This window comes from Carassius gibelio, chromosome B10 (assembly GCF_023724105.1).
Source record: "Carassius gibelio isolate Cgi1373 ecotype wild population from Czech Republic chromosome B10, carGib1.2-hapl.c, whole genome shotgun sequence".
Lineage (NCBI taxonomy): Eukaryota > Metazoa > Chordata > Actinopteri > Cypriniformes > Cyprinidae > Carassius > Carassius gibelio.
Window position 1 is genome coordinate 15,562,987 of NC_068405.1, and position 14,280 is coordinate 15,577,266.

General features: G+C 34.8%; 1 protein-coding gene and 1 long non-coding RNA gene across 3 annotated transcripts; one reads left to right on the forward strand and one right to left on the reverse strand.

Moving 5' to 3' along the window:
• Window positions 1–6,332: 6,332 nt before the first annotated feature.
• LOC127966077 (uncharacterized) lies at window positions 6,333–9,133 on the reverse strand. The gene is made up of 3 exons (XR_008155543.1): window positions 9,098–9,133; window positions 8,158–8,217; window positions 6,333–6,751 (listed from the first exon to the last, which is right to left on the reverse strand). It is a non-coding gene; the product is annotated as an uncharacterized LOC127966077 (long non-coding RNA).
• Window positions 9,134–9,705: 572 nt separating this feature from the next.
• rnft1 (ring finger protein, transmembrane 1) lies at window positions 9,706–14,250 on the forward strand. 2 transcript variants are annotated; one of them, XM_052568267.1, is made up of 9 exons: window positions 9,706–9,910; window positions 10,762–11,183; window positions 11,276–11,352; window positions 11,805–11,905; window positions 12,003–12,156; window positions 12,243–12,401; window positions 12,497–12,562; window positions 12,710–12,811; window positions 13,249–14,250. In XM_052568267.1, exons 1-9 carry the CDS (start codon window positions 9,885–9,887, stop codon window positions 13,381–13,383), a joined length of 1,242 nt encoding a protein of 413 aa, XP_052424227.1. In that variant the 5' UTR covers window positions 9,706–9,884; the 3' UTR covers window positions 13,384–14,250. The 2 variants fall into 2 exon arrangements, with proteins under 2 accessions (XP_052424227.1, XP_052424228.1); XM_052568268.1 differs by lacking the exon at window positions 9,706–9,910 and adding an exon at window positions 10,568–10,660.
• The last annotated feature ends 30 nt before the right edge of the window (window positions 14,251–14,280 follow it).

Sequence of the window (14,280 nt, forward strand, 5' to 3'; positions counted from 1 at the left end):
AATATCTATGAACAAAACTGGAACAAACTAGCTTCTTCCATTCGAACACTGTGTTGTACTATTGTGAAGATGAGTGCAGAAGATTTGCAACTAGTAGCTAGAATACACTATAAATTCATACGATGTCTTTTATGGTGCGCACAATACATCCTCACCTCCGACAGTAAGAGTAAAAGCCCTTTGCCAGGAGCTGAATCACTCCTAAAAGAACATAAAGGCATCTGAACTATACAGACAGTGAAATGACAAGAAACAAATGGGACGCGGTGCTGCACTCGTGCGGCTCGTAAATAAGGCATACAGCAGGCTGAATATACTGTATGTGCTGAGATTGCTTCTGTCACTTACCTTTAGAAAAAATGCAGGGCAAATGTGGCTTGATGGAGAAACCAGTGGATCTCTTCTTTAATGCTTCAGGCCACAGGGGAAATGTCAGTGTAAGGATGCTTTTAAAGGACACTACAGGCCATAAAATACCTAAATCTTAAAAAAGTTATTTATTATTGATATAAAATGAGTTTTTAAACATTCAATTTAAATGTGTGTGTGTGTGTATATATATATATATATATATATTAAATACTAAATTTTAAATAAAATTACTAAATAAACATTATTTTCAAAAATATATATTTAAATATTAATTAATTATTAAATATTTAAAATAATAAATGTAAAAATTTTATATTTAAAAAGATTTAAAATTACATGTTTTATTATTATCTTTAATCTCACAAACAACTGCTTTTATCTTAAAAGTTATTTATTACTGAAATAAAATTACTAAAATAAATAAAACATTTTTAATCAATCAATTTAAATATTAAATGTAACTATTAAATAAAAAAAATGCATTTTTCCTATTTTGTGAAATGTTTTGTGGAAAAAAAAATCTTAAATGACACAATTACTACTCCTAAATGACTACCTAAATGCAAAACAAATTTTTTATTGAAATAATATTACTACATTTTTTACCAGTTAAGATACATATTAAATATATATAAAAAAAAATAATAATAATGTAATTTAGGATTATTATTATTATTTTTTTTTTAATATTTAATATGTATCTTAACTGGTAAAAAATGTAGTAATATTATTTCAATAAAAAATTTTTTTTTATTATAACTATTGAAAGAACTGATGGAGAGGAAGAGTAGAGGCCCGGGTAAATATCAGGTTCTGCATTAATACAGCATCCATTATTTACATATTTTTCTGCACATAACAGATTTCACATTGGCATATCATAGTCACTGGGGTGTGTTGAATATCACTCCACAAGTAAAAGCAGGTTTACCAGCCACTCAAGTTTGGTGAGATCATTTTCCATCACAGTCCTCTCCTGCTCAAGGAGTAAAACATGTAATATTTAATGACTGTCAAGATCCCACAACATAAAGCATTATCATCCATGGGAATGTTTGACGCTGGAATATCGATCGATGTAAATCACTGTTGGGTCTTAGCAGCTCTCTAAAGATCTCTTCTGCAGTAACTCATATAAAACCTTGCCTTCTGTTCTAGTTCTTCCAAGCAAATGTTTTAAAGAAGTGCATGACATCTCATGGAACAAATATTAGCTCTATCAATTGAAGATGTTTTTTAGGTTCACCAGCCATCTGCTCAGTACATTACACAGAAAAGGTGTCAAAGACGCTTTATGAATCATTCTCATCATTAAAAAGGCTTAGCTTGACTGTAACTTCTACATGTAGAATTCTTAGAATTGTTGTGGCCTTGCAAATCATTGGCGACATTCTAGGGATTCTATTTCTGTAATGTGTCCTCGATCTAATTCTCCGCCGGCCTCCCTGACTGTTTTTCTGTGTGTACTGTGTTTGAGGACATGTTTCCCTAATGCTGGCCGACCACTCGCAGCCAGAGAGTCTGGCACACGAATGATTACCTGTCTGTATGATCAATTACCTGATTACTCTCTGGATACACACTCGTGGCATGTCTCTGGAGTCACGCTCGCGCATACACACACACACACACACACACACACACACACTCAGGACTGAACGCCGGGGTACTTTCTGACAGAAATGGGTTGTGAAAAGAGAGGAGAAAGTAAGAGTGTGTGTGTGTGTGTGAGAGAGAGAGACAGAGAGAGAGAGAGAGAGCGCTCTAGGAGTTGGCTCTTGTTGTGGCTTGTGGCAGGAAACACTCTTTTGTTTATTGCTTCAAAATAAGTCTGTCTTCATCATGATTGTGTTCATATACAAACCCAGTGGAAGTGATAGAAGAACATTTAATACGACAGACCACAATCAATAAGTTGATGTATTTACTTTTTGTTTCATGAGGAAATACAACAACATAGGAAATTACAGCAACACCAACAACAGCAATGACCTAATATAACATCATCGTCATCACCAATAATAATAATAATAATAATAATAATAATAATTATTATTATTATTATTATATTTATGTTGTTGTTTAGATTATTTATATTGGGGTGTTTGGATTGTTATTATTTTACTATTGTTATTGTTGTTTTATTAAAATATTTTATATGTTTTTACAGTAAAAAAAAAGTCATCAATATTTTTTATGTTTGGTACATGGAAGACTGCAAATTTGAATGTTTATTAAACGGTTTAATAATAAAAATTTTATTCGATTTTAACAACAACAGCAATACTACTAATACTACTAATACTGCTAATGTTTTTTAAATATTTAAATATGTCATATTAAAAATATATATTTATATATTTAAGACTTTAATATTTAAGTTACAGATTGTTAAAATTAATAAAACAATATATATATAAAATAACAGTAAATTCTAACATAGTAAATTATTAAATCATCACAATATAGAAATGATATTTGTATAAATCCCTAAATATTAAAATAAAAGTTAATAGTTATTATTCAGGTTATTCTTTCAATGTGTAACAAATTATAATTTAATAACTTGTAATTGTTATGTGGTAAATATCAGTATGTCATGAATAAAATGCTGTTACATTGTTTTTTAGCCAGTCAGTTAAGATGGAAAGCAATGTTCAGTTATTTCACTGTAATCTATTAAATTAAGTGACAATAAAGCAAACTGCAGAAATATTAACTGTGTCTGATGGCACCTGTAAAACTTGTGCTGATTTGTAGCCAGTGACATTAAGAGTGAGACCAAGAAGTATTTGTTGTATCAACCTCAGTTTGACCTCATTGTATCACTTCTCAGACACACACACACACACACACAAACACACACACAGGTGCATGCACATCAACAGACCCCTTGAATAGCAGCATGACAGTTCGCAGCAGCTGAAAGAAGGTTTACAGTTACAGAGAAACACACTAACCCTCCTGAGCCCTCACACACACACACACACACACACTGATCCGCAAACCCATATGACCACAGCTACAGTCTGATTACACAAGTTACTGGCCAGAGGAAATTATGGTTATAAAAATGGAAAGAATACACAATAGAGAGGTCTGTCAACTTATACATTATAAGTTACAGCTGGAATTATCATTTTTATCAAGACAAAATATTTTCAGATTGAGTTGAGGTATATAACACGTTGGCTGTGAAAAGCACTTTATTCTAAGATCTTCTGAAAGCACTTTGACCAGAACAGTAAAGGATACTGAGGAGGAAATTGCTCACTTCAGGAAAGGAAAGATGCATTTTTACAGGGAAGAAAGAGAACTGGTTCTAGTACTTTTTCTAAGCCAGTCTTGTAGAGCAATCACACCTATTAGACTGAAGGAGAAGGGGCTGACTGCTCTCTCTCTCTCTCTCTCACACACACACACACGCTGTAGACCATAAGTGTTCCGAAATGAGAAGTCTTCACGATGATATGGCTTAAATGAGATTATCTTCCCCACACAGCCATTGCGCAAAGCCAGACTGAGGGAGAGCAGCTCTTTATGACAGCGAAGGCTTGATCGGGGGGGTTCTGGATTTCAATCCATGCTGATAGAGCCAAAGCAGATTCTTTTACATTCATAAGATTCAGAAGCGTTATGCTTCCAAAGACCTCATCTGCATTATCAGCAGGTGCTATAAAATGAAGGAAGACAGCAATGTTGTCATCAGTATGTTTGAATTATTCATGTGCAATTAAGCAGTGGCAAATATCATATCACAATGAGTTATTGCTCATTAAAGTGTGAGATAAAATGCTCAAAATAAATAAATAAATAACTTTAGTGAGTCATTTATAGCCTGACGTATAAGGCAGTTTGTCAGCTATGAAGCTGAGCTTTTACATGAAGGTATGAAGATGCTCTAGGTCGACCCTTGACTCAAATGCTCTGTGATTTGTGACTTCTAAGAGAGACATTACACGCATGATGTTGTGCACAGAGAGTAATGCAAATCACCTGCTACACTTGTTACACAATGTTCCCTGTTACACAGACTGCAGTGTTTGCAATTACAGTCTTGTTTTTCCCATGGCCCTGTTCATACACACATGGTAATTCAATTCATTTGGCCTGTTTAGAGCGAGAAAGCGGATTCAGTATGTTTACTGATACTGTATATTTAGGGCAATTTTCAATCCCATCCTAAATGGATTCTGCTGATCTTGCAAGTTTTTAAGCATTAGAGGTAAAACAACAACAACAACATTTTTTTTCTGCGAGAACTATTCGATATTTTAGATAACCTGTTGTCTAACGTACAACTCAAATAGCTTGAAAGTTATCTAGATTTAAATGTCATTTTTAAATTGTGATTCTGTCCTGTCCAGTTAGAAAAGTATATACTTATATATATATATATATATATATATATATATATATATATATATATATATATATATATACACATACACACACACACAAAACTGATATTCACTTCATTGTTGTAAAGAGACACAGTAAAAAAAAATAATAGTATATAATTTGATATTGTATATTATATAATATATTTCATTTATTTGTTTGTTTATTCGTTTATTTATTTGCCTTTTTAATGTTCAAAATTATTAAAGGGATACTTTAACCCAAAATTATTTTGTCATCATTTACTCACCTTCCAGTTGTTTCAGACCGCTGTGTTTGTTTCTTCTTTAAAGTACAAAAAAAGTTATTTTGCAGACTGTTGGTAGCCATTGACTTCCATAGTTTTTTTTTTTTCATTTGAAAGGCATTGGCTACTATCAACTGTTTGATTACCAGCCTCTTTAAAATATCTATAATTTTGTGCTCAACATAAAGAAACTCATACAGGTTTGGAATAACCTGAAGATGCGTAAATGATAAATCATTTTTGGCTGAACGATCCCTTTAATAGTTCTTTATTACTTTTCAACAATATTAAATGTATTATAACGTATGGAATAATACTTTTTAATGTTTTTTTAATTTTATTTTGATTTTCATTTATTTCTTATTTTATTTAAAACTGAAATCAAACAAATTAGGGTTTAGTAACAGGATTGCACAAACCGCAAATGTCATGCAAGATGAATATAAAATAAAACAGCTCATACAACATTTGTTTTGACCTCCTGAGGTTGACAATCATCCTCTTCTGAAGGTTAAGTACCTCCTGAACAATGACTTTCACATTTTTCCAAGCGTTTCAGGCACTGTGTTTGTACCCTGTTCATGGAAAGTGCCTATTAGTCTCACGTCTGACTTCTAATTCCAGACCTGAGAATGTTCATATTTCGTGTTGGAATGCTGGCTCTGTGTTGCCACAATCCAAAGGTCAAGCAGCAGCTGTGACATGCTGCCCGCTTCCTTTTCATCAAAGAATCCTTCTGGAGGAGAAGTCAGTCGATGGTAGGCAATAGGAGTCGACCTTGTGCATTCAGCTCAGCATGTGTGATATATGCTAATGTATGTACATTTAAACTACAGGAAGCTGACATTAATTAAGGCATAATGATGTGCACACAAAGGTGCTTTGCTGTTCTGTGTATCTCTGAGAGATGTGTTGACGACCCGCTGTAAAATAATTGAAAGTCTCGGTTTAATAACTGCAGTGTGAAGGTGGAGCCATTGATCAAGCACTGAGAGTAATGGGAAGGTAAGACGAACTCCCTGAGGACAAAAAGACATCTGTCCACATATCACGAGGACATACAGTACACAGCAAACAAATGTACTTCTTTATAAAAAGCACCAATGTATCTATCTATCGATAGATCGATCTATTAACCTCCTTATTCATCCATCTGTCCATCCATCCATCCTATATATAACCATTAACATACTCATCTATATCATTGCCTGTCTGTCTGTTCTGAATGATCAAACTACTACTTCTGGTCTATCCATTCATCTATCTTATATCTATACAGCAGTCAAATTGCTCATCCATCCATCTGCACTTTATACTTTCTACAAATTACACTGCACAAAATAATCATTTGTCTAAAACAATCATTATTATATTGCTGTTTTGTAAGACAGAAGGGGATATCAGCTAAACATAACAACTACAAGAGAGCCATCAATCAAATATGGAGATGATTGAGTTGTATTTATGTGGCATTTATGTAAGCATGTTTTCATGCAGCTAAAAGCTATTTAGTGACCTCATTGAAGGGCAGATGCACATAATCTCCATTTCAGATGAGAGGAAATCATAAATGTGAAGAGAGGGGCTGTCAGTGGGGGTCTGGCAAAATGTAACCACACACACACACACACACACCTGAGGGCAGGTGATCATCTTCCTCTCCATGAAGCGCCGTGTCCACGAGAGATCAGGTTGTCATGGTAACTGACCTACAAGCTGATTAAGGGAGCTCTGATAGAGAGAGTGTGAGTGTACGGTGGTGAAAATGAGACATTACACTCAGACAAAGAACCACATCAAACACGTCTTCTGCTTTTTTAAATGGCTGGAAATTGCAGTTGAATTGCAATCACAGATCATCAGTTCACACCTTGAATGGCTAACCGGCAAACCTGATTAGATATTTAAAGGAAGGAAAATCATATTCAGCTTGAAACTCAAGGTTATAGTCACTTCGGTTGGACTGATCGGACTACTGTATATTTTTGCCTGTGACTCTCAGCTGAACAGGGGATGCAACAATTGTTATTGTTAGTTCATGTTAAGCTTACAAATATATGCTTATGGCACAATCTATTTCTTTAGAGCCTGAAAAAAAATAAACATTTTAAACATAGAATTTAAATAAAACAATTAGATGTCAAAAATTTTATAGTAGGGGGGAAAGCGTTAAAAGCAAATTTTTTAAATAGAAAAATAAATAACTCTCTCTCAAAAAAAGTTGAAACCTCAAAAAAAAAAAATTATATATAAAAAAATTATATAAAATTATATATAAACAACTCGCATTATGTAAACTCTCTTGATTTATAACTGTACTTTTTTCTTATAAACAATATAGAAATTTCCTCCGAGTCCTTTGTTCAGATCACTCCTTGCTATGAAGCGCCATCTGCTGTTAGAGAAAGGACCATACTCGTTCAGAGGAGTTTTTTTGGAATCGGAAATGCAGTACGGTAAAATACAAATGGATAATTTATGTGCTCATTTTATATTTTTATTGAAATAAGAGAGACAGAGATATAAAACATGAGGGAGAGTGAGTTTGTCTGTCACTCCTCACTATATCCAAATGCTACTCTTGATATATCCATTATCTGAAACCTGATAACGCTATACTTCAGAACTTCTGCAGGTTTTATGAAGGTAAATGTAAGATTTAAGATCTTTTTAAGACCAAGTAAAAAATTTAAACTTAAAGGAACACAATATGTGAATATATCATCTAAATGTAAATGTACAGGGAGCATTTGTATTAGAAATCTCCATTACTTTTTAATTCATTATTTAAAAAAAAAATTATAATAAATTTGCTTAAGGTTTGAACAACTTGGCTCTCAAATACCAGAATGGCAATAACTTTTACTGTATCTTCTGATCGCACTGCAAAAAAAGTTATAATCTTCCTTAGTATTTTTGTCTTGTTACCAGTGATTTTTTAAATATCTTTATTTAAAGATGATAGATATTTGTATTTTAAAACAAAAATACAGATATTTATATTTTGCAAGATTTAATTTCATAACATTATTTGCTCAGATTTAAAGGCCTTAAATGTGTTTATGGGAAATTATCATTTCAGTTCAATTGATCTTGCTGGTTATATATTTATCAATATATCACAGAGAAATACTTACCTTAAAAGACCTGTTGGTATCTGTACTGCTGAAAAATATCTGACAGTTCAATAAGCAGCCCTGGAACACAAGATCAAATTATCATCTTTTAAATGTACAACAAGGTAATTAAATTCATTCCTCCACAAATTAAACTGCATTATCCTAAAGCATCATTTAACATGCTCAGTTACCCAGAATGACCCATACATTTAATTTAGAATGAGGCTGTTATGGGTTTTTAAATTGGATGTTTATATCTATGTCTGGACACAGTGTCTGTAAGTACACTGTATTGGGTAAATGGTGATTAGAAAACTGATCACGAACCTATGTGTGTAGATGTGAATGTTAGTACTAAAGTGATATGATTACATAAAAAAAAATTAAATCATACGTTCTGGTTTTAAATTTGATTTACAATCTCAGATATTCAATATGTTCTCTGAATTTGGACCCCACTGTTTAGCTTCACGGAAAGAAAATGCCGGGAAAATTGATATCCAATTTTCCTGTAACAGAAAGGTCATGTCTAGAGGTCAGATCAAACATTTAAAGGGACACTCTTGTTTCAATACTAGTCAGACTCAATCCATAGCATTTGTGCTACACAATTAATTAATGAAAAAAATAACCTGTGTTAATGAAAACATGTTTTTATTGTATAAAAACAAAATCTGCTAACCTCTTCTCAAATAATAAAATAATTAATTCAGTGCTTTAAAAAAAGCAATTGCAAGCATCATATTTTTGCTTTGAAATACTCCAAAAATTGTATTTCATTATATGTGCCTCACCATTTTTTACTTCTTTTACCTTTTTACAAGTTGAAACAATTTTAAATTAATTTTTGTTGAAAACAACATTAAGCTACAAATACTGTAAATAACACTTGTTATTGAACTCATTTAACCACTTTGAAATGAATACTTTAATTTACGCTTATTTTTACAGTACTTACAAAAACAGTAGCTATCACAAAGACCTACACTGAGAAACAGCAGTGACAACCTGAAAAAGAGTGAGAAAGATGTTAGCCCATAAGCATGCTACATGTTCAAATTCAGAGCAGACGGACAGACACCGTGCTGTGGCGTGTGGACATGAGTGGAGGTGTTCAAATTGGCTGGATTTTGATTTTATAATGTAGACATGGCTTTTCTATAGGCAAGAGAGGAAAATGATATATAGCCTTTTATGATTCTAAAATGAAATCAGATGGAATCGGTTAAGCAAAAGAATCCAGCTGGTGGTCAAGGGAATAAGGGCACCTTGAGACATAATCAACCAACTTTTACATGAACAGGTGAGTTAAATGGTTTCTTGCACCAAGATCAAAAATCTTCTCAATGTCCAATAACTTTCATTATAAGGAAAAAAAAGATGCAAAGGAATGGTGTTTGAGACGTTACGTCATTGTGCTTAACAAAATTGTGCTTAATTTTTTTGTGTTAAGTTTTTGTCATTTTGTTAAGTGATATGGGTTCGGAACACCATGAGGGTGAGTAAACGAATTTGGGTTTTTATTTTGAAAGCAGGAGACAGCCTTATTGAGGACTTTTATTTTGCTTTCCAGCAGAGCCACTGGACTGGTTCCTTTAGTAGGTCAGGCTTGATGGCTCCCGGAACATTGACAAGTTGAAACCAAACTTCTTTAGCCGATGAGCTGTTTTGATTATCTCTTTTAGTTACTGTTTTGATCGTTCATACACCTCCATATCCTGTAGAATGGAGATCGGTGCTTTATCATGAAATTCCGCGCGCAGTATGACAGGTAGGTTAACGATATTTATTTATTTATTAAGCCCTTTACTCTAAGAGCAATAAGATAGCATTAATAAAAACATCAAGAACCTTAGATATAAACCGTTAGAGACGCTATATTAGCCTTGATTTAATGCAATAATAGCTAGCGAATATGTTCTGTCAACACTGAAGTTTAGAGAAGTTCATGTGTTACATTATGCACTAGAATAATAATGTAAACAGATGTGTAAGTATTATCATAAGAGAAATAACGTCACTGCTGTTGTGTCGGACAGGAGCGCCGCGAGGAATCCATTTTGGGAGGTCCATATAAATTTGGGAGTAGCCACAATTTTACAGTGGAGTAGTAGTTATGATATTATAAATAATACAATAATTTTTCGAGATATGAATAACGTTAGGGCAAGAATAACGTAGCTAAACGTGATTGGTCAAAATATATGGTGAAAACGTAACACACACATAGTAAAGTATAGTTTGTTGTACATTTCTTCTTAACCAACAATACTTATTGCAGACACCAAAGCATCGAGCTTTACGTGTCCACAAGCAACGCGCTGATTGGACAAAATTCCTTTAAGGGTATTCTATAATCTTTGGATTGGATCACTGGAGCGGAACGACATCAATTTCTCGTCACACCCACAAGGCCCAAATTTTTTAAGTTCCACTCCGGGTTTTTTTTATTTATTTGACACTCCTCACTTACTAGTAGTGAGAGAAACCCTGTCCGAGCGACCATGAAGCTTGAAAAAATGTATTCCTTAGTACATTATAATAAAACACCTCTATATTTACATTGAGTTGCCTGTCTTGTGTCTGTCTGCTGATGCACTGATCTGGTTTATTTTTCAACAGAGGAGCATATAGCGAGTCCAGAAGAGCGTTTAAACTGAGGGATTCACCTGATCCGATGCAAACCGATCCGAGCACGCAGGGAGGGAACGGGCTGTCACTTACCCTGCAGCCGGAGCTGCTCGCCCGAATGCCCGGCGCTGGAAGTGCCAGCAGGCCGGAAACAGACGAGGACGTCCGGGTTCCTATCGGCAGCGGACGCGGCGCGACGTCGCGAAGGCTGAGAACAGCGAGTCACAGTCACAGTCACAGCCACGGACACACTCACAGCCATGAGCCCGAGTCAGAGAGCAGCGAGTCTGACCTGGAATCCGGAGAATCCGGCAGCTCGTTATCGGAGCTGCGCTACCTCCTGCGCTGGCTCAAGAAGAGTCTTCCCTTCATAGTTATTCTCTGTGCGAAACTAGTGATCCAGCACGCCCTGGGTACGCGTTAGTAAGAACAGCTGTTTATGCAGAAGTTATGATGTGTAAAGGTCATGACCCCGTCACACGTGTGTGTTGTTATTTTTTTGTAGGTCTGGCCGTTGCAATTGGTTTGTTTACCACCTTTATGTACGTCAACAAAAGCATTCAGACGCAAGTCTTTCTCCACGTGAGTCTACCATACTATTTGATATTAAACAGGGGAGGAGTTGAAGATCAGTGCTGTAGGCTTCATATGCAAATCATATCACATCAAGAGCAATATAAAAACTCCTCAAGGAATTTATATTACATTGATTAAAGGTGAAATAATATTTATATTTTCTATATTTCTTTCTACTCACTAAAGAATCCGGTTAAAAGGTAATAATATTTCAGCAAAAATATTAAGCAGCACAAAGGTTTTCAATATTGATAATAATAAGAAATGTTTCCTCAGCACCAAATGAGCATATTAGAATGATTTCTGAAGGATCATTTGAAACATCATGTGATCTTACCAACCCCAATCATTTGAATGGTTGAGTTTGTGTTTGTATATTAACATTTTTATAGAACAAAACAAAAATTAATCAATTATAATCTCATGGCTCCTTTGTTTTTTTTTTTTCGTGTATAAAGGACCGAAGGACAAAGTTGCATTGTGCCTGGATCTTGCTGTTCCTCACATCCTCCAGTCTTCTTGTGTTCTACACTTTTCACACCCAGTCACTTTATCGCTGGTAAGTGCTTTACATTCTATCACCAGACCTCCACTAAATGACAAATACATACCATGCAGATGTAATCGCCTCTCTCGCTTTTTCTTTTATCCCTCAGCCTAATTTTTGCAAACGCTACAATAGATTCTCAGAACTTCTGGGAGGTTTTATGGAGTGTCGGTGTGACTAACTTCATTTTGAAGTTTTTCTTCATGGGGCTCAAGTGTCTTGTTCTCCTCATCCCCTCCCCGCTCATGACATACCGGCGAAGGGTGAGCATGATTTGAAACATTATTTATTTCACTGCTCCGAATCAAAATAAATGTTAGCTTCACCATATCCATCCTGCTTTCCACAGGGCCAGTGGTACATGCTCATAGAGGAGCTGGGTCAGTTGTATCAAGTGATCGCTCCTGTCCCGCTTTGGTTCCGCTATCTGGTCAGTTATGATGAGATGGACACCTCAGTGGGTCTTACTCTGGGAATCCTGTTAGCCTTGCTCTACCTCATAATGAAGGCGAGTACCATCATTACAATAAGCTGCTGTTTGAAACCAATACATTATTAGGAGACATCCAAATAATCTGATTTTATTATGTTTCTTATTTGTAGCTTTTGGCCTTGTATGGACTGTCAGGATCATTGCAAAAACAATTACGGACTTTTTTCAGTTCTGAGGTACAAAAGATCGCTTTTTACCTGTCCTGTGCTCCTCTTATTCTGAAACATTTGTTGGGTGATCTGTAATAGAAATAGTGAAATTATAGACAAATGTCCTGTTTTCTGTATGTGCTGTTTTAATGTTGTTTTTACCTGTCCATAAAGGTGAACGGAGCTCCAGCCAGTCCTGCTCAGGTTAGAGAGGCAGGGGACATTTGTCCGATCTGTCAGGCTGATTTTAAGCAGCCTCGGGTCCTCGTGTGTCAGGTGAGAATGGGGTCCTTGAGTTTGACCTCCCATGTCATACCACTCAACCTCCACTTTCCCAGGCTAAACCATAAAGCTTATTAAACACAGTATATATTACAAAGCTAATCTCAACCCACATGAAAAAGACATTTTGGCTTGGTTTCACAGACAGGGCTTAGACTAAGCCAGGATTATGCCATAGTTCAATTAGAACATTTAAGTAATTTTTCATAAACATGCTTTGGAAAACACATTACTGGTGTGCAACTTGAGACAAATCTAAGGCAATTATATAGATAGATAGATACTTAAAAGTCACTTTAAAAAAAATACATGATTATTTTACAAAATAATTATCATATTTACATTATTTTTCTGTAAAAAAACAAATGTGATTTACAGATATAATACACAGTGTCATATAATGCATGTGCATAAATGTTAAATATTTCCAGCATATCTTCTGTGAGGAGTGCATCGCCCAGTGGCTTAACCAGGAGAGAACCTGTCCTCTCTGCCGCACTGTCATCACAGACAAGGTGCAGAAGTGGAAAGATGGTGCAACATCAGCTTATTTGCAAATATACTGAAATCTCACTGAAAGGACGGAAACACGGTGTTGTGGCATGTTGAAACATTCAACCAGCAGTGGATCCACAGAATGTGGATCGTTCCTCTCACACATCGCACTTGTTATAAGGCAAAGGGCTCTAGAAAAAGCTCCAGGTTTGAATTTTTGAAATCTAGATAACTTGTCAAAAGGACAAGTGTATTCACCAGCTCTTGTATTATTATAACAACTATTATAGTCACATGTGGGACTTTTTTAGTGTTTATAATTTATATTCCTCTTTTTGTTCTTGCATACCATCTCTGGTTTTACTACTTACTGTGCGGGTGTAAGCAGACAAATGGATACAGTGGAGGCAAATGTATTTCTTTATATTGTATTTGTGGAGAAGAAAACTCACAAATAATTTGGCAGAAATTCATTTGTCGTCTCCCTAAATGTATTTTAATTTTAAAAACTATTTTTTCATGGATACTGGGTCTTTTGGTATGATCCTTTGTCAGATACTGTGGTTTTTGTAACTGAATTGGTTTTAAATGCATTTAAGACTCATTCAGTTTGAAGTGTTCTGATTTCTTTGGTAATCTGAATGTGAGGCAATTGAACATGAACTGCTGATTTATCAAACGATGAAGCATTAGAATTTTATAACCATGTGATTTTCGTGACTGAACAACACACAGTGGCTTTTGAATGTATTATTATTATTGCAATTCAGGCCTTTCCACAGATACATGGTATTTTTCTAATCATGTTGTACTTCCACTGTAATAAACCAAAGCTTTGAAGAGGAAATATCTATTTTAGTACCCTCATACAGTATGCAGTTACAGTTCTATTTATATCCAGTATATCTGACCAAATAAATTTTTCAAACTGTTAAAAAGTGTCACTGAAATGCTTTGCACAGTAAATG